This window comes from Oncorhynchus tshawytscha, linkage group LG08, assembly GCF_018296145.1.
Source record: "Oncorhynchus tshawytscha isolate Ot180627B linkage group LG08, Otsh_v2.0, whole genome shotgun sequence".
In the NCBI taxonomy this organism is placed as follows: domain Eukaryota; kingdom Metazoa; phylum Chordata; class Actinopteri; order Salmoniformes; family Salmonidae; genus Oncorhynchus; species Oncorhynchus tshawytscha.
The window spans coordinates 41,104,920-41,127,040 of NC_056436.1; the positions used below are offsets into that span (position 1 = coordinate 41,104,920).

General features: G+C 40.9%; 1 protein-coding gene across 1 annotated transcript in view; it reads right to left on the bottom strand.

Annotated features, from left to right (window-relative positions):
- Positions 1 to 22,121, bottom strand: part of LOC112256477 (SH3 and cysteine rich domain) — a 92,471-nt gene that overhangs the window by 59,834 nt on the left and 10,516 nt on the right. The window contains exon 3 of the mRNA XM_024429766.2: positions 5,722 to 5,855. Within this exon, the coding sequence (XP_024285534.1) occupies positions 5,722 to 5,855 (134 nt within the window). The remainder of the gene's footprint in view (positions 1 to 5,721; positions 5,856 to 22,121) is intronic.

Consider the following 22,121-nt stretch of genomic DNA (forward strand, 5'->3'; position numbering starts at 1 on the left):
AAAACCTACCACTTCAGACCACTGTGACATGTCCTTCCTATTTCCCCCTCTAAACCACCTGCTGATCACTCTCCCTACATCAGCCATGCTAAACAATATTACCTAATGTTTAGTTTAAATTTCTTAATGAGGGTTGATTGAAGAAGTGCATCTGGACCAGAAGCAGATTAGTCCAGCATCAATTCTGTTACTTTAAGTTGCTTGTGTACGGTTTGAACAACTAAGCTGGCAGAGTGCCATACAGCAGATTTCATAGCCCGTATTCACAGAGTTTCAGAGTAGCAATGCTGATGACGGATCAGTTTAGAGCATAATCAATAAGATTCTTTGGACAGGAGGGGGACCTGATCCTAAATCAGCACTCCTACTCTGAAACCCTTTTTGAATACAGCCCCAAAGTCATTAAGAAGATGTATACCAGTCTCTTTGCTGTTAAGTCCTGTCCCATTCCCCACATACCAAGTTCTTACAAGGACACTCCCCCAGACTATCATTTATCTAACCATGACATTTCTGTGTTTACTGCTTCCCATACAATCAATATTTCCCATCAGAGATGTGTCCCTCGTATATCCAGAAAAATGACAGTAGACAGCCTCAATTTTCTGAATCAGTATCTCACCCAAGAAAGAGTAATCTGAGGTAAGGATGGTAATGTCAGTGAAATACATGCTTGTATAAGACAAGTAGGTGGAATAACTAACCTTTTACTGCAGTTGGCTAAATCAGGCTCACAGTGTTTCTTGTTTAGTCTTTTTTTAAATATATATATTTTTTACCCATTTTCTCCCCAATTTTGTGGTATCCAATTTGTAGTTACAGTCTTGTCCCATCGCTGCAACTCCCGTACAGACTCGGGAGAGGCGAAGGTCGAGAGCCGCGCGTCTTCCAAAACACCCTGCCAATTCGCACTGCTTCTTGACACAATGCCTGCTTAACCCAGAAGACAGGCGCGACACAGCCTGGAATCGAACCAGGATCTGTAGTGACACAGCTAGCACTGTGGTGCCTTAGACTGCTGCACCACTCAGGAGGCCTTGTTTCTTGGTAGTCTTAAACAAATCTACTTTGAAACAAAAGTATACACCTCACACATGGTTATGGGCTTAAAATAAGAAGACACCTGTACCATGTCAGATATAGAGTTGAAATGTATTACGTTTTGAGTTTGCATCCTAATATTACACTTTATATACAGTGCCTTGCGAAAGTATTCGGCCCCCTTGAACTTTGCGACCTTTTGCCACATTTCAGGCTTCAAACATAAAGATATAAAACTGTATTTTTTTGTGAAGAATCAACAACAAGTGGGACACAATCATGAAGTGGAACGACATTTATTGGATATTTCAAACTTTTTTAACAAATCAAAAACTGAAAAAATGGGGCGTGCAAAATTATTCAGCCCCCTTAAGTTAATACTTTGTAGCGCCACCTTTTGCTGCGATTACAGCTGTAAGTCGCTTGGGGTATGTCTCTATCAGTTTTGCACATCGAGAGACTGAAATTTTTCCCCATTCCTCCTTGCAAAACAGCTCGAGCTCAGTGAGGTTGGATGGAGAGCATTTGTGAACAGCAGTTTTCAGTTCTTTCCACAGATTCTCGATTGGATTCAGGTCTGGACTTTGACTTGGCCATTCTAACACCTGGATATGTTTATTTTTGAACCATTCCATTGTAGATTTTGCTTTATGTTTTGGATCATTGTCTTGTTGGAAGACAAATCTCCGTCCCAGTCTCAGGTCTTTTGCAGACTCCATCAGGTTTTCTTTCAGAATGGTCCTGTATTTGGCTCCATCCATCTTCCAAACAATTTTAACCATCTTCCCTGTCCCTGCTGAAGAAAAGCAGGCCCAAACCATGATGCTGCCACCACCATGTTTGACAGTGGGGATGGTGTGTTCAGGGTGATGAGCTGTGTTGCTTTTACGCCAAACATAACATTTTGCATTGTTGCCAAAAAGTTCAATTTTGGTTTCATCTGACCAGAGCACCTTCTTCCACATGTTTGGTGTGTCTCCCAGGTGGCTTGTGGCAAACTTTAAACAACACTTTTATGGGTATCTTTAAGAAATGTCTTTCTTCTTGCCACTCTTCCATAAAGGCCAGATTTGTGCAATATACGACTGATTGTTGTCCTATGGACAGAGTCTCCCACATCAGCTGTAGATCTCTGCAGTTCATCCAGAGTGATCATGGGCCTCTTGGCTGCATCTCTGATCAGTCTTCTCCTTGTATGAGCTGAAAGTTTAGAGGGACGGCCAGGTCTTGGTAGATTTGCAGTGGTCTGATACTCCTTCCATTTCAATATTATCGCTTGCACAGTGCTCCTTGGGATGTTTAAAGCTTGGGAAATCTTTTTGTATCCAAATCCGGCTTTAAACTTCTTCACAACAGTATCTCGGACCTGCCTGGTGTGTTCCTTGTTCTTCATGATGCTCTCTGCGCTTTTAACGGACCTCTGAGACTATCACAGTGCAGGTGCATTTATACGGAGACTTGATTACACACAGGTGGATTGTATTTATCATCATTAGTCATTTAGGTCAACATTGGATCATTCAGAGATCCTCACTGAACTTCTGGAGAGAGTTTGCTGCACTGAAAGTAAAGGGGCTGAATAATTTTGCACGCCCAATTTTTCAGTTTTTGATTTGTTAAATCTTTTTGAAATATCCAATAAATGTCGTTCCACTTCATGATTGTGTCCCACTTGTTGTTGATTCTTCACAAAAAAATACAGTTTTATATCTTTATGTTTGAAGCCTGAAATGTGGCAAAAGGTCGCAAAGTTCAAGGGGGCCGAATACTTTCGCAAGGCACTGTACATCACAGACGACTGAAATATAACAAAACCGCTTTACATAGAAGCACAGGATTTTCAGCAGATTTTTAAAATAATGTTTATCATGGAATTATGAAAATATAAATATCATTCCATCCATGAGGCCACTAGGTCATTTGACTGCAGGAAAGGGCTACATCAGGTGTTTATCAATAACTACATTTATCAAAACAAGGAGATTCAACTCAGCATAATATATAGTGAAAGGTCATTTCCTTACTGGGATAATGATCTGACAATGAAATCTACTTGTATTGTGTTTCGGGTTTTTGGCAGCTACACAGACGATGCATTAGTCCTACAATTAGCACAATCATTCTGCCTCCACTGCACAAAGGAGGAGAGGCCTCCTTTTGTTTGTTTACATTTTGCATGATCAACCGTGTGTTCAAGCAATCTGCATAAGTAATCTGCCTTGATTGATTCTCAATGTGCCGCGGCTGATAACGAGAAGCTGAAATAAGCAACTCTCGAACTCTATAAGCACCTCTCAAGTGCAGCCCAATAGTCACAGTTTCACTGTTATATTTTTATCTTCAACTCAAACATCGCATCATGATATATGTTTGGTTTCAAGATAGCCCCAAGCAGCAATGTATTCTCTTTTTACTCCGACCAAATGTTGTTGCCAAGAGAAATAAGCAGGGTTGTAGAAATACAACCTGCCAAGTTTAGAGAAACCTTAATTTAGAGGCGAGCCCCACTGGGAGTATATTCTCTTTTTATGCTTGACCCTTCAACCTCATTTTCCACTCCTGAAAGCTGATCCCTATCTCCACAAGGCTCATCCTCAAGGCATTGGGCAGCTCATGGAAGAAGAAAAAAGGAGGGCAAAGGGAACACGTGTCTCCCTGTATCCAATATATTCTCATGGTTCACTGAACCTCAGTTCAATCCTGATCATTTTCATTTAATCCTACCCAGTACTCCATTTAAACTCAGTAATGTCCAGTTATTCCCAATAATTCCCTGTCAATCCCAGTAAACTCCCTCCCGTGCAGGCCAGGGACAACCTGGACTCTGGAGGAGTTAGTCACTGGAGAGCCAAGGCAATCACACATGACAGAACCGCACAAGCTGTATATTTTCTGCGTGGGACGTGTGATTTGATATGAATGACTTAAAAGCCCCTGTGTAGTCGTGACTGCCAGTTCCCTTGAGTACAGTGGACGACGGCGAAATGACGGATGGGTGTTGGTACTCTCTGCAACTACCCCCCCCCCCCTTCTCACAAACTGTATCCACTGCAGCTGCAATTTGGCAGTTGCAGTGGACTTTGAGGTCCACCATGATTATTCAATACTGTGTTTGCAGTGCCACATTACTAATCTATCTTTCCTGTCTTTGTGATGAGTACATCAACCTCTGTGGAGTTGTGCCTCGCTGCACAATATGTTCCACACCATCTTTAATCTGGTATTCTGTTGGGACTTTTGAGACGAATATTTGAACATGTGAATAATACTACGCAACAGGCTTCGATCCCGATGGTGTACTCCTAACAGAATGGCATGTACTGTAGGGCGTCAATAAATTACATGTAATGAAAAGATGCCTCGAGGGTAGACCTATTGACTTTGGATTAATGCTTTATGCAGGGAGACATACTGTACTGTAGGCATGAAGAGAGGTTGATGGTGCTGATGATGACGTTAATACAATATTTTCAATATGTTCTTTGGCTAGCTGGAGAGAATGCTGATGATTACTCTGATGATGTGTGATAGAACATAGTGTATGTATCTCTATGGATGATGACAGTGGTGTAATTGATGATGACATTGATGACGACAATAATGATGACACTGGTGATGATGTCCATAGAGATACAGTACATACAGTATTATACTAGTATAGTACTAAATTTAGCTCTATACTGAACAAAATATAAATGCAACATGCAACAATTTAAACCGTGGCAAAAGTAAAGGGTTTTGAATACTTTCTGGAGACACTTAATAGAAACAAATACACTGAACAAAAATATAAAAGTAACTTGCAACAATTTCGAAAATTTACTGAGTTACAGTTCATATAAGGAAATCAGTCTATTGAAATTAATTCATTAGGCCCTAATCTATGGATTTCACATGACTGGGAATACAGATATGCATCTGTTAGTCACAGACACCTTAAAAAAGGTAGGAGCGTGGATCAGAAAACCAGTCAGTATCTGGTATTTGCCTCATGCAGCGCGACACATTCCTTCGCAAAGAGCTGATCAGGCTGTTGATTGTGGCTTGTGGAATGTTGTACCACTCCTCGTTGCGAATTTGCTGGATATTGGTGGGAACTTGAACACGCTGTCCTACACGTCAATTCAGAGCATTCCCAACATGCTCAATGGGTGACATGTCTGGTGAGTATGCAGGCCATAGAAGAACTGGGACATTTTCAGCTTACAGGAATTATGTAAAGATACTTGCGACATGGGGCTGTACATTATCATGCTGAAACACAAGGTGATGCGGGTGGCAGATGAATGGCACGACAATGGGCCTCAGGATCTCGTCATGGTACGTATGTGCATTAAAATTGCCAGCGATAAAAAAACATGAGACATCTGTGGCATTGTGTTGTGTGACAACTGCACATTTTAGAGTGGCCTTATTGTCCCCAGCACAAGATGCACCTGTGTAATGATCATGCTGTTTAATCAGCTTCTTGATATGCCACGCCTGTCAGGTAAATGGATTATTTTGGCAAAAGGAGAAATGCTCACTAAAAGGGATGTAAAAACAATGTGTGCACAAAATTTGAGAGAAATAAGCTTGTGATATATTATATCAGCTCATGAAACCAACATTTATTTACATGTTGCGTTTATATTTTTGTTCAGTGTATATTTAATTTTGTGACGATGTTAAGGCTCTTACCAGCTTGCCTTGGCAGCGTTGCGATCCCACTCCTTTCTCACACTTGTGGTGGATGCTCATCTTGCAGGCTTTGCAGCGAAGGCCATGCTTGGCTGTGTTGCCTGCCAGCATCACCACATGTTTGGAGGTGGTGCCTGTTGAAAACATTCATCTTTAATCTTTATGTGATGTATTCCGAAATTATTTGGCTGAATTATCTACATTTTCCATTACACAGTTCATTCGGCAATTCCCATGGCAGAATAAAATTCCAAAACACAATTCATTCCGCATTTCCCATGACACAGTACAATTTCATGACTCAATTCACTCAGCATTTTTTATGACAGAAGAAAGGGGATTCAATCACAAATACAGTACCATGCCATGTCAAATCAAACTTTATTTATCACATGCGCTGAATACAACAAATGTAGACCTTACCATGAAATACTTACTTACAAACTCTTAACCAACAGTTAAGAGGACTTAAGAAAGTATTTACCAAATAAACTAAAGTATTTAAAAAATAATAATATAAAGTAACACAATAACATAACTATAAAGAGGCTATATACAGGGGGTACTGGTTCCGAGTCAGTGTGCAGGGAAACAGGTTAATTTGTACATGTAGGAACGGGTGAAGTGACTGCATAGATAATAAACAGCAAGTAGCAGCACAAAACAAAAGGAGGGAGGCGGGGATCAATATAAATAGTCCGGTGGCCATCTGATTAATTGTTCAGCAGTCTTATGGCTTGGGGGTAGAAGCTGTTAAGGAGCCTTTTGGTCCTAGACTTAGCTCTCCGGTACCGCTTGCCATGCAGTAGCAGAGAAAACAGTCTATGACTTGGGTCACTGGAGTCTCTGACAATTTTATGATCATGATTGCTTTTACCAGCCTACATGCAGAGGAATTCAGGACAGGTTAGTTAACTATCATTCTGTTGTAATCAGTCATTGCTACTAAGTACTACTAAGACATTGCCCATTTGCAGTGCTGTCAATCTCAGCCACAGCAGCGTTCACCTTGAGAGTGCAGTGGACCAGGTTTATCTAGACTTGTCCGTCTTGCTAAGGTAAATAAATCAAGTCTTCAATAAACAAAGGGAACAAATATGACCTCCCCCAAGCCCAAACCATTTACCCCAAACTTCCTTTCTTAAACTTTGATTAAATTGGAACCAACTTAATCTAATACTCTTCTCCTCAGTGTCTAGATGCGCTTCCATTCACATTCAAAATTGTTCCCCTAATCTGGCTACAACAAAAAAAATCCCCATGTGGAATTATACCTCCTGCCTCTGTGTCTAAACTGCAGCGTTTCATTGATGTTTGAGTCACAGACGTTGGCATAAATGAAGATTAATTAGGCTTAGTTGCGTTCGGGAGTTATGAAACAGACAGTGTGACTTTCTGTAAGTGAGAGAGAGAGAATTGTTTGGGTGAAGGAGCCCTGGTGATGATAGCAGATGCTTGGCACCATCTTTCTGACTCGCTTCCAAATTTTTATGAATGGTATTTTTTGGGTCGGGAATCAGCAGCACGCTTTGGCTGTCTGTAAATAAAGTTTTCTCCTAAAGACATTTGCCACTGAGAACCTTATCACAGGGCTCTCATTTTCAACCTTTGACCCTTGGAATTTCAGAGCAGATGTCATGCCCTGACCTCAGAGAGCCTTTTTATGTCTCTATTTGGTTTGGTCAGGGTGTGATCTGGGTGGGCATTCTATGTTGTTTTCTATGTTTTTGTATTTCTATGTTTTGGCCGGGTATGGTTCTCAATCAGGGACAACAGTCTATCGTTGTCTCTGATTGGGAATCATACTTAGGCAGCCTTTTCACCTTTTGTCATTGTGGGAAGTTATCTTTGTTAGGGGCACTATAGCCCTTGTAAGCTTTACGGTCGTTTCCTTGTTTTGTTGGTGACATTTGACTAAATAAAATAAAATGTACGCTCACCACGCTGCACCTTGGTCTCTGCACCTTGGGGGGTCGACCAGCCTCATTATTGCAATAAATAATCAATATTAAATAAAGATGATTGTTTGAAGAAATGACAATCTCTTTCAGTACTTTCCACGACAAGCCCCACTGCCATTTGCCATTTGTCTGGCAAAACTATTTGCTTCCAGTAATTGATTAATCAATGAGCACGTGCCCATGCAGCCCAGACACTGTGTGTGTGTGAATATGTGAACACACAAAAGCCTGATCGATTCCTTCACATCGCACCGAGGCAGAGTGAGCCCTGGTTTGTTTGAGTTCTGTTAGTGTCCATGTTGACTTACTGCACAGCCATCATTCATAATTTACAGTGGAATCTGGATTAGCGGTGAGATGTCATACAGGCCCAAATTACAGCAGTAAAACCTGATCCATAGGATGAGAGCTGAATATACAGCTGATGTTTGGAGAGGCCCTGTCCAGGCTAGACTGATGAGACTGTCTGTGTCTCTGCCCCCTGTCAAACTGAAATTATCCTTAATTAATGACTTGTTGACGTGACTCTCAACGCATCAGTGCTTGAATAGAGCTGGTGCACACCGGTATGGACTAAATTGGCGTACCAGCACCTAAAATGTAGAACTCCAAGAGCAGGAATGAAAAAAAACTGCAAAGAGCAACAGCCATAGTTCCCATTAAAAAATGGTCATATAGGTACACAGTAAAAGCAGTAATTTCATACAAAGTTGTAAAGTACTGTCTATGAGCACCGACCTATAAAAAAGGTTAATGATGACGCAATTATCATCATAAATTAATTTTTTTCTTAACAGGTCATGAATGACTGAGCACACCTTCATATCCCCCATCCGTCCAAAACAACTTTAACCAGAGGGAAAAGATAGGTTCTTATCCTGCAGTCTGTCCTGTGTTGTTTGACTAAGCCTCATTAATAGACAACAACAGGAATTGTTAGTGATACTGAGATGGAAACCAGAGGAATAGGATCCTTGTCAGATCACAATCAACAACAAGGAAACAAACAAACCAACAGCAACTGTAAACCAGAGAAGAACATGAGCCCTATAAACCTACACCTGTAGAGATTTTGTTCAAGCAAAGTCAGGTTATTGATAAGTCTTGTACACTACAGTAGACTTCATAGGCCTGGTGACAAGGTTAGGTTACTGCTAATGTCAAATGTCAAGGTTACAACAAAGTGAACTCATAGTTCTAGTATGACTTGGAAGGCATGTATTACTGTTTCTACTGCATTTACTGTGTACCCTTTATGACTGTTTTTAATAGGAACTATGACTGGCCTATATTGTGATCACTGCAATATCTATCTGGATAGCTAAGAGTGCCTGATTGACAGCATAGCAAACCTGTGTAGCCACTTGGAGACAATGAAACAGTAATCATTCACGTCTCTTCCTGTTGAACACGGAACGTGGGAGAGCTTGGTTTGTTGTTTTTGAGCGTTTGTTGTTTTAAAAGTGTATTGAAAAGTTTCTTAGTAGCTAGCTATCTTTTGAGTTTGGATCCCGCAACCCTGTTGGCATTAGTTGCTGGGACTGCTACTCTCTGTCCAGCACATGAGGTTAGTGGCACCTTAATTGGGGAGAACGGGCTCCATTCGTTCCATTCCAGCCATTATTATGAGCCGACCTCCCCTTAGCAGCCTCCACTGCTGTCCAGTGATCTTGCCGACCAAGGCCGAATCTGAGGAGCTGTTTGGTGTAGCTGCTAGTTAGCTGTTAGCTAGCTGCCTATCAAGCTAGCAGGGTTTTCATGAGGAGTTGAACGCAGCCCACGACGCGGTTAGCCATTGTGGCTGGGACCACGGATTGTCCCGGGTTTGTGGCTATGTAGATCCCTGCTGTTTATTGTTTTCAATCTTCCCTGCGACCTGACCTGTCTGGAACTGCGAGGGGTAACAGCGCAACCTACTTTGCTACCATGACAAAGACCAAAGCCGGCAGGAGTACCATTGAGGACAGTGGTGTCTCTCTATCACAGGTGAAGGATCTTTTAAACAATCAAAAATAGTTCTACAAGCAGTTGTTACAACAACAAGAAAATAGCTTCAAGTGTTTTGTCCAAATACTGGTGGAGTCAACTAATAAAATAATGCACAACCTGACCAGAGAGGTCCAGGACCTGAAGAAATGTTTGCAGTTCTCCTAAGATGACAGCAATCTGTAAGTCATTGAGAGAGGACATCAGTTCTGTATGTGAATCCATGATAACAATGACAGAGAAATCAGATTATCTTGAGGTACAATCAAGGCGACACAACATGGTTGTGGACGGAATTGCAGAATCTCCACACGAGACCTGGATGGAGTCTGAGGACAAAGTGAGGGAAATTATCTCAGAGAAACTGAAGATGGACCACAGGAAGATTGAGGTAGAGCGCACCCACAGAACTGGAAAACCCACCACCGGCCCAGGTGACAGGTCCAGGCCGATAAGTGGTCAAGTTCCTGAGGTTCAAGGACAAGGTAGCTATTCTGGAAAGAGCAAAGAACATGAGAGGAACATACATCTTCCTCAATGAGGAATATCCTAAAGCTGTGCACCAGAAGAGAAAATAACTTATCCCAGCCATGAAAGCTGCCATAGTGTGTGGGGTCATTGCTTGAATCCGCTATGGCAGGCTCATTGCACACCCTCCCTCCCAAAAGACTGGAAGGGATGATAGAGCCAAGCTTATGGGTTTGTAGCTTCAACCCGCAGCACACACACACCAACTGATTAATGGAATGTATATTTTGTTTTCTTGCTTTGTTTTCTCTTTTCCATGTTATGTATTTCTCTGATAAGCTACACAGGAAAGGGCTGAAAATAGCCCATATTAATATACAGTGCCTTGCGAAAGTATTCGGCCCCCTTGAACTTTGCGACCTTTTGCCACATTTCAGGCTTCAAACATGAAGATATAAAACTGTATTTTTTTGTGAAGAATCAACAACAAGTGGGACAAAATCATGAAGTGGAACGACATTTATTGGATATTTCAAACTTTTTTAACAAATCAAAAACTGAAAAATTGGGCGTGCAAAATTATTCAGCCCCCTTAAGTTAATACTTTGTAGCGCCACCTTTTGCTGCGATTACAGCTGTAAGTCGCTTGGGGTATGTCTCTATCAGTTTTGCACATAGAGAGACTGAACTTTTTTCCCATTCCTCCTTGCAAAACAGCTCGAGCTCAGTGAGGTTGGATGGAGAGCATTTGTGAACAGCAGTTTTCAGTTCTTTCCACAGATTCTCGATTGGATTCAGGTCTGGACTTTGACTTGGCCATTCTAACACCCGGATATGTTTATTTTTGAACCATTCCATTGTAGATTTTGCTTTATGTTTTGGATCATTGTCTTGTTGGAAGACAAATCTCCGTCCCAGTCTCAGGTCTTTTGCAGACTCCATCAGGTTTTCTTCCAGAATGGTCCTGTATTTGGCTCCATCCATCTTCCCATCAATTTTAACCATCTTCGCTGTCCCTGCTGAAGAAAAGCAGGCCCAAACCATGATGCTGCCACCACCATGTTTGACAGTGGGGATGGTGTGTTCAGGGTGATGAGCTGTGTTGCTTTTACGCCAAACATAACGTTTTGCATTGTTGCCAAAAAGTTCAATTTTGGTTTCATCTGACCAGAGCACCTTCTTCCACATGTTTGGTGTGTCTCCCAGGTGGCTTGTGGCAAACTTTAAACAACACTTTTTATGGATATCTTTAAGAAATGGCTTTCTTCTTGCCACTCTTCCATAAAGGCCAGATTTGTGCAATATACAACTGATTGTTGTCCTATGGACAGAGTCTCCCACCTCAGCTGTAGATCTCTGCAGTTCATCCAGAGTGATCATGGGCCTCTTGGCTGCATCTCTGATCAGTCTTCTCCTTGTATGAGCTGAAAGTTTAGAGGGACGGCCAGGTCTTGGTAGATTTGCAGTGGTCTGATACTCCTTCCATTTCAATATTATCGCTTGCACAGTGCTCCTTGGGATGTTTAAAGCTTGGGAAATCTTTTTGTATCCAAATCCGGCTTTAAACTTCTTCACAACAGTATCTCGGACCTGCCTGGTGTGTTCCTTGTTCTTCATGATGCTCTCTGCGCTTTTAACGGACCTCTGAGACTATCACAGTGCAGGTGCATTTATACGGAGACTTGATTACACACAGGTGGATTGTATTTATCATCATTAGTCATTTAGGTCAACATTGGATCATTCAGAGATCCTCACTGAACTTCTGGAGAGAGTTTGCTGCACTGAAAGTAAAGGGGCTGAATAATTTTGCACGCCCAATTTTTCAGTTTTTGATTTGTTAAATTTTTTTGAAATATCCAATAAATGTCGTTCCACTTCATGATTGTGTCCCACTTGTTGTTGATTCTTCACAAAAAAATACAGTTTTATATCTTTATGTTTGAAGCCTGAAATGTGGCAAAAGGTCGCAAAGTTCAAGGGGGCCGAATACTTTCGCAAGGCACTGTATGTAGCCTTAGAAATAAGGCTACATGTATAGCATTCATATAATAGCCATTGCTGAGACTCACTTAGATAATTAATTTGATGATACAGCAGTAGCAATATAAGAATATAACATCTATAGAAGAGACAGACATGCTTATGGGGGAGGTGTTGCTGTATATATTCACAGCCATATCCCTGCAATGCTTAGAGAATATCTTAGTCAAGGGTGTTGTGGTTACAGGTTCACTTTGCACATCTAAAGCCTTTTCTTTTGGGATATTGCTTTAGGCCACCAAGTGCTTACAGTCAGTATCTAAATAATGTGTGTGAAATGCTTGATAGTGTGTATGTGATGTAAACAGAGAGGTCTACTTTCTTGGGGAACTGAATATTGACTGGTTTTCATCAAGCTGTCTGCTCAAGAGGAAGCTTCTCAATGTAACCAGTGTCTATAATCTGGTTAATCAACTACCAAGGTGTTTACAAACACTACAGGAACAAGATCATTCACATGTATCAATCGCAGTTTTACTAATACTGTAGAACTTTGTTCTAAAGCTGTATCCATACTCATTGGATGCAGTGGCTATATCCAGGAAAGCCAAAGTTCCAATAGCTGGGCCTAAAATAGTGCTGTGACTCTTATGTGGATGATGTTAAAGATATTTGTTGGTCTGATGTGATTAATAAGGAGCATCCAGGTGCTGCACTTGATGAATTTATGAAATTTCCTCTTCCAATTATTGATAAACATGCACCTGTTAAGAAACTGACTGTTAGAACTGTTCAGGCGCCATGGATTGATGAGGAGTTGAACAACTGTACGGTTGAAAGAGATGGGGCAAAAGGAGTGGCTAATAGGTCTAGCTGTACAAATAACTGGCTGATTTACTGCAAATTGAAAAATGATGAGTAAACTCAACAAAAAGAAGAGGAAACTGTATTATGAAGCCAAGATCAATGATATAAAGAATGATGGAAAAAAAAGTTGGAGTAGTTTAAATGAAATTATGGGCAGAAAGACAGCTAATGAAGCCACTGAAACCCTTAACAAAGAGCTGCAGTCTGTTTTGGAATGGGTGGCCAGTAAAAAAAATGGTCCTGAACATCTGTAAAGTTAAGAGCATTGTATTTGGAACAAATCATTCCCTAAATTAGACCTCAGCTCAATCAGGTAATGAATGGTGTCGCTATTGAACAAGTTGATTATCTTGATTATTGTCCAGTCGTGTGGTCGAGTGCTGCAAGGAAAGACCTAGTTAAGTTGCAGCTGGCCCAGAACAAAGAAGCATGTCTTGCTCTTCATTGAAATCAGAGGGATAATATAAATACTATGCATGCCAGTCTCTCTTGGCTAAGAGTTGAGGAGAGACTGACCGCATCATTTCTTCTTTTTATGAGAAACATTCATGTGTTGAAAATACACTTATCCCATCAGACATGACACCATGGGGTCTTTTCACAGTCCCCAAATCCTGAGAAATTGGAAGAAAGCGTACAGTATTTTTATTTTATAGAGCCATTATTGCACGGAACTCTGTTCCATCTCATATTGCACAAATGAACAGCAAACCTGGTTTCAAAAGACAGATAAAGCGACACCTCACGGCACAACGCCTATCCCCTATTTAACCTAGATATTTTATGTGTATGTATTGATATGTTGTCTACGTGCGTCTTTTTTAAATTGATGTAGTTCTTTCCTTGAGCTGTTTTTGTCTATTAATGTTCTGTATTATGTAATGTTTCATGTGGACCCCAGCAAGAGTAGCTGCTGCTTTTGCAACAGCTAATGGGGATCCTTAAAAAATACCAAATAATACCAAAGGTCAAATTAAACCCTTGTCACACAGTTGTTGAATGGGGGTGCTTTCACTGACTCATTGTGATAACATGGAAGAATGATGAAATACCCCTCACGCTGAATGAGATGAGTGCAGCTATAGAATGAGCCATGGTGCCCAAGTGCCTAGACACTTCCATCTGACAAAAGCCATCCCCACTGCCCTTTCAGCTAGGTAATGACATACGGTGGTGAATGGTGGCTGGTGGGGTGAGTTGGCAAGAAGCTTCAGATTATAACAGGAGAAGTGATGGCACCATGGCAACCGCAGTAATAGTTTGGACATGTGACAGACCTGAACCCTTTATTGTCACTTTCTGAACTTTTTTCGCATTTTGTTGAGTTACAAAGTGGAATTGAAATAGATTTGAGCCCTAGGACCATGCCTCAGGACCTCCTGGCATGTGGACTCCTTGCTGTCCCCAGTCCACCTGGCCGTGCTGCTGCTCCAGTTTCAACTCTTTTGCCTGCGGCTACGGAACACTGACCTGTTCACCGGACGTGCTACCTGTCCCAGACACGCTGTTTTCAACTCTCTAGAGGCAGCAGGAGCGATAGAGATACTCTTAATGATTGGCTATGAAAAGCAAACTGACATTTACTCCTGAGGTGCTGACCTGTTGCACCCTCGACAACTACTGTGATTATTATTAGTTGACCATGCTGGTCATTTATGAACATTTGAACATCTTAGCCATGTTCTGTTATAATCTCCACCCGGCACAACAAGAAGAGGACTGCCCACCCCTCATAGCCTGGTTCCTCTCTAGGTCTCTTCCTAGATTTTGGCCTTTCTAGTGAGTTTTTCCTAGCCACTATGCATCTACACCTGCATTGCTTGCTGTTTGTGGTTTTAGGCTGGGTTTCTGTACAGCACTTTGAGATATCAGCTGATGTAAGAAGGGCTATATAAATACATTTGATTTGATTTAATTGTACTTTCTTGTCATTGATCTACATACAAATAATATATCATGTCAAAGTGAAAAGAACATTCTATTAAAAATAATAATATATATATATTTTTTTAAATAGAATGTTCTTTTCACTTTGACATTATATAACATTATATAAAATAATATATAATAATATATAATAATATAATATAACAAAACAATATAGAATGTCAAAGTGAAAAGAACATTCTATTTTAAAAAATATAATAATATATATATATATATATATATATATATATATATATATATATATATATATATATATTTTAATAGAATGATCTTTTCACTTTGACATTATATATTATTTTACAGTACCAGTCAAAAGTTTGGACACACCTACTCATTCAATGGGTTTTCTTACTTTACTATTTACTTAATTTACTATTTTCTACATTGTAGAATAATAGTGAAGACATCAAAACTATGAAATAACACAAATGGAATCATGTAGTAACCAAAGCTAAATATATTTGATATTTGATATTCTTCAAAGTAGCCACCCTTTGCCTTGATGACAGCTTTGCACACACCTGGCCTGGAACATTCGGGAGAAGCTTAGTAATGTCATTTACTCGAGCTCCGGGTTAGGACAGTGTTTTTGCACCAGGAACCGTGCCATTTCTTACCATGGAGCTGCCCAAAATCACGCCTGGCGAGAAGGACGAGGAAATCTGCCCACTTCTATGCTTCACAGGTTTCGGAGAACCCTTCAAGGACGGGTGAAAGGCAGGATAACTTGAGCCCATAGCTCCCAACGCCTGGTGCAGGCCTCTGACAGATGGAGAAGCTCCGCTCGATCCAGAGCAAGGATGGAAGGTGGCCTACGTCAACTTGAATATTGTAGGGGAAGGAGTAGGCACAGCGTTCGCAGACACAGGTACCCCTAGCGACGAAGGAGTAAGAAGATCAGGCTCCAGGGCGGCAAAACTATTCATTGTTTGTTGTTTGTATCCGCTCCGGGCCTCTCGTTGGGAGTGTAGACTACTTTGCGTGAGGACGCTGTCTTCGGATTCCACAGCTCGTGACATGCAACCATAGTTAATTGGCATGCTCCTCTTGCTGTGCTCCTTCGACTCCACTATCACATGGGGTAGGAGAGGCAGGAGATGGCTCCCCTGGCATTGAACGCCGGGCAACACCGGCCTGTTGGACAATGACAAATGGCAAGGCAGAGATACAGCCAACAAGCTTGAACTCTGTCCAGCTACCGGTGTAGCTAAAAAAGGTAAACATTCCACTCTGCGTTTTCCCCAGTTTCTTACGTAGACTGGCGGCCTGCTTGATCAAGGAAGCCACTTCAATCGTCGGCAAGCAGACAATTGCTGCATGGGAACTTCGAGTGATCCAGCTTGTCCCAAAATAAAGCGTAGTAGATACAGCTCCTACAGCACTGGAACCGTTCATTTACTCCTCCAGACAAAGAGGGCTCCATTGCACAACACATCTGGGACGAACTTCTTTAGCTTGATGGCTAGCTAAGGTTAGCGGCAGGCTTCAACCTGCCTGTTAAGTGGGATTCCGGGACAAAAAAATAGCGTTTCTAACTGTTAAAAGCTAACCGCATCGCAGAATCTATGCAAAAACATGTTCCGCATTTATATCTAACGAAGATTGGTTACCTTTAGTCAAAAACAACAAACCAAGTTTTTCCAGCATAGTGTTCAGCTGCGCACTGGGGTGGTTTTCAGGATAAAAATAAATGGGACGGAGCTAAGCACAGGCAAAATCCTATATGAAAACCTGCTTCAGTCTGCTTTACACAAGACACTGGAAGTGGAACCAAGAAGTGAATGTTTCTGAGTGGCTAAGTTTTGTCATAAATCTGCTTGAAAATCTATGGCAAGATTTGAAAATGACCTTCTAGCCATGATCCTCAACACCATGACAGAGCTTGAAGAATTTTGAAAAGAATAATAGGCAAATATTGCACAATACAGGTGTGTCCCTTATGAGACATACCCAAGAAAACTCACACCTGTAATCGCTGCCAAAGGTGTTTCTACCATGTATTGAATCAGGGGGTGAATACTTATCTAATCAAGGTATATTAGTGTTTTATTTTTCATTAACCTTTAAAAACATTTTTCTTCCAATTTGATATTACAGAGTATTTTATGTAGATCGTTGACGAAAAAATGACAATTCAATCCATTTTAATCACACTTTGTAACACAATAAAATATGAAGAAATCCAAGGAGGGTGTAGACTTACAGTAGGTGGCCAATAACTCAATGACCACTCTGACAGAACTACAGTGTTCCTTGGCAGAGATGGGAGAACCTGCCAGAGAGTCCAGACGGAAGCCACTCTTGAGAAAAAAGCACATGACAGCAGGCCTGGAGATTGCAAAAAGGCATGAGAAGGACTGAGCGCCAAAGGCAAAAGATGCTGTGTTCTGTTGAGACAAACATTTTTACTCTTTGGCCTGAATTCAAAGCGCTATGTCTGGGGAAAAAAAAGGTAAGACTCATCACTTGTCTGACACTATCTCTATCGTGAAGCATGGTGGTGGAAGCATCATGCTATGGGGATGCTTTTCAGCGGCAGGGACCGGCAGACTGGTAAGGATAGAGGGAACAATGAATGGAGCCAAATACAGGCAAATCCTTGATGAGATCCGAGACTGGAGCGAAGATTTATGTTCCAACGGGACAATGACCCCAAGCATACAGCCAAAGCAATGCTGGAATAGCTTCAGAACAAGAATGTAAAAGTCCTTGAATGAACCAGCCAAAGCCCAGACTTGAAAATCTGTGGAAAGATTTGAAGATTGCTGTTCACCGCCACTGCCCATCTAACTTAACAGAGCTTGAGAAAGACCCCAAGGACGAATGGTAGAAAATCCCCAAATCCATATGTGCAAATCCATATGTGCACAACAGCCTACCCAAGACGACTCTAAGCTGTAATTGCTGCCAAAGGTGCTTCTAGAAAGTATTGACTCAGGGGTGTGAAACTTATGTAAATTCTGTATTTCATTTTCAATACATTTGCTAAAATATCTAAAAACATTTTTTAATTTTGTCATTATGGGAATTGTGTGTAGACTTGTGTTTAATCCATTTTGAAATCAGGCTGTAACACAACAAAATGTGACTCACCACCTGGATTTGGTTTTATGAAGCAAAATTTGAAATTGTTTCTTACATTGGATAAAATTAGACTCAGTGCTACAAAATGGTATATCATACACTGCATTTGAGGAACAATGGGAAGCTAATTCTGCTTTGAAAATTGATACATTTGCAAACTCACTTTTGAGAAAATGGCCTTTGAATGTTTTGTTATCTAGTGAAGAGCTCTAATTTGCCACCACCCATTCAGCATCATTCACCCCCTCTTAAGCTTTAGCCCCACCCGACTCGTTTCGCTCTGGCAACGTTTAGAGTGCACACTTGACGCTCTGGCCGATGATTTGTTTACCTCTGGATAACATGAAAACAGCCTAACCAGCTCTGCTGTCAACAATTTCATTACGCTTTTTTACAGATGTTTACTGACACTAACCATATTCAACGGTTGTTGTACACTTTAGCTTAAGACGTGTAGCTAGCCAGCGAGGTAAACAATGAACCTAGCTAGGTAAACAACGTGTAAGATCACACACGTCACATAACGTCGACGTTAGCTAACGAGCCAGCCATTTAACATTTAGCTAGTTAAACAACAATGAACATAGTGCCAATCATGTTGTTACTACCCTGCATGACTGTGCTGGAGGCTAACCAACCAGGTTCAATGTTAGCTAGCTAACTGTAGGCTCAAACTTGCAAAGAAAACGGCTCTGGGATACAAATAATAACGTCATACACGTAACGTTAGCTAGGGAGCCAGCCAGCTAATGTTAGCTAGCTAACAGTACACTTTAGCTTAAAATATGTAGCTATCTAGCTAGGTTAACAATGAACCTAGCTAGGTAAACAACGTGTAAGATCACACACGTCACGTAACGTTAGCTAACGAGCCAGCCAGCTAACATTAGCTTGTTAAACAACAATGAACATAGTGCCAAATCACGTCGTTACTACCCTGCATGAATCTGCGGGCCCTAACCAACCAGGTTCAATGTTAGCTAGCTAACATTAGGCTCTATCTAGCAAAGCAAATGGTTCTGGGATACGAATAATAACATCATACACGTAACATTAGCTAGGCAGCCAGCCAGCTAACGTTAGCTAGCTAGCTAACAGTACATTTTAGCGTGAAATGAAACCACTTACTGTCAAAATTAGTAAAGTGCAATATCTGAAAATATAGCTAGCTAGACTATCTTATCTGTCCCTATACATCATCATGCATAATGGACGCGTCCCCCTGTCACGGATGCCATGCCATGGTTGCCCTTAGTTTGAAGATGTAATCTGGAGACAGGTGTTTACTCCATCTCTTTAGCTATCAAACTCTAATTCCACTGATTTTGAAACTCGATCCTCCAGAAAGTGGAGAGCAACACTTAGGCAGCTCCACTACACAATACATTTTTTTTAAAGCATCATTCGAAAGGATTACCAGCACAGACAGACCAGCTCAAATAGACAGAAGTGTTTACAGATGGCATACAAGTTTGTTATTAAGGCACATGAAAGTTCACATGTTCCAGAAGGCAATTTTGCCAAAAAACACATTTTGATACAAAAAAACCCCACATTTTTATTTTTAAATGGCTCTCCTGTGAAGTTGTGACTTGCGACATACGCCTAGTTTCCTGAAATGGGTCACAAAAGTGTTCAACAAATCCAAATATATTTTATATTTTAGATTCTTCAAAGTAGCCACCCTTTGCCTTGATGACAGCTTTGCACATGTTTGGCATTCTCTCAACCTTCACCTGGAATGCTTTTCCAACAGTCTTGAAGGAGTTCCCACATATGCTGAGCACTTGTTGGCTGTTTTTCCTTCACTCTGCAGTCCAACTCATCCTAAACCATCTCAACTGGGTTGAGGTCAGGTGATTGTGGAGGCCAGGTCATCTGATGGAGCAATCCATCACTCTCCTTCTTGGTAAAATAACCCTTACACAGCCTGAAGGTGTGTTGGATCATTGTCCTGTTGAAAAACAAATTATAGTCCCACCAGCAAAGTACCATCACACCACCTCCTCCATGCTTCACAGTGGGAACTACACATGGGGAGATCATCCGTTCATATACTCTGTCTCACAAAGACAAGACGGTTGGAACCAAAAATCTCAAATTTGGACTCCAGGCCAAAGGACAGATTTCCACTGGTCTAATGTCCATTGCTCGTGTTTCTGGGCCCAAGCAAGTCTCTTCTTATTATTGGTGTCCTTTAGTAGTGGTTTCTTTGTAGAAATTAGACCATGGAGGTCTGATTCACGCAGTCTCCTCTGAACAGTTGATGTTGAGATGTGTGTTACTTGAACTCTGTGAAGCATTTATTTGGGCAGCAATTTCTGAGGCTGGTAACTCTAATGAACTTATCCTCTGCAACAGAGGTAACTCTAAGTCTTCATTTCCTGTAGCGGTCCTCATTACAGCCAGTTTGATCATAGCGCTTGATGGTTTTTGCGACTGCACTTGAAGAAACTTTCAAAGTTCTTGAAATTTTCCAGATTGACTGACATAATTTTTTAAAAGTAATGATGGACTGTTGTTTCTCTTTTCTTATTTGAGCTGTTCTTGCCATAATATGGACTTGGTTTTTACCAAATAGGGCTATCTTCTGTATACCACCCCTACCTGAACTGATTGGCTCAAACGCATTAAGAAGGAAAGAAATTCCACAAATGAACTTTTAACAAGGCACACCTGTTAATTGAAATGCATTCCAGGTGACTACCTCATTTAGCTGGTTGAGAGAATGCCAAGAGTGTGCAAAGCTGTCATCAAGGCAAAGGGTGGCTATTTTGAAGCATATCAAATATAAAATATATTTAGATTTGTTGAACACTTTTTTTGTGTTATTTCATAGTTTTGATGTCTTCACTATTATTCTATAATGTAGAAAATAGTAAAAATAAAGAAAAACCTTTGAATGAGTAGGTGTGTCCAAAGTTTTGACTGGTACTGTATTTATCACCCCAGAATGGCTGTTATTCCAGAAGCTCAATATTTTTTTCATGATGCATTTGGTGATGATCAATTAATTCGCACAAAACATATAAACAAAAGCATTCACTGTGAAAGTTGATACATGTAGGCCCTTCATATGCGCAGCACATTAAATGTATTGAATTCTATAAAACAAGACTTGTGACTGTCGAAGTTGTATAGAGCCTCACAATCAGCACACACGACATAACACTGCTATCATCCTCTTTTACCACTTCACCAAATCTTTTCCAAATATTACTTTTATAGCTCTCCTTTCTCTTTATTTTCAACTCTCCTGCAGCTTTTGCAGCTTTTGTTTTATTGAATTATTAAACTTCGATAATGTCCTTTTTGCATCCGTGGATTGATGTTAACTTTTTCTGCTTATGCAGTAATACCAGATAGGCTACATTGAGGTTTTTCTTTCATTACTTTAGGCTATGTAAATTGCACAATAATTATACTTTTAAAAAACATGGTTTTAAGGTATTGTTTCTCTTTATTCAACCCGTCTGCCACCCATCCGCCCTTTAGCCCCACAATATTTATTGACCCTAAACCCGTCTGCCCAGCGACTGCAGGTTATGAGGCAACCCACGCATAATTGGCCTCCATACATGCCTTATAAGCTGTATAAAGTCTATTTGTTCAATACTCATAAACACACGCATACACACATAGCTTACAGCTAGAAAATTATTCATATCGAGGCATTCAGTAAAAGCTGGACGATTATTTATCACCTCTTTTCAACTGTAAATTACTTTCCACCCTTTGTCACCCCCCTATAACTCTCCTATTCACTCCCCAGTAACAAGGTAGACGTTTATTTAATAGGTAATTTGCAGCAAGGCCCTTTACTCAATAACCGAGTAATGTGCGGTGCTCAATCAGAGGCAACTAATCTGCTGTGGAGTTCCCATCACGTTCAATAAGAGAGACTTTTATGGCCAAGGCCTACATCCGCGGAACGCAAGGAGCCTTCTAGTCAATTAAATGGCTTTTTGAAAAGCCGACTGAAGCTTATTTCCACCAAAATATGAGGGAGCAACGCACAAGACATCTTTCAAGTACTTGGGGCCAGTCAGAAAAATAATATCACCTTTAGAGAGAGAGAGAGGTGGAGTAAGAGGGCTAGATAGT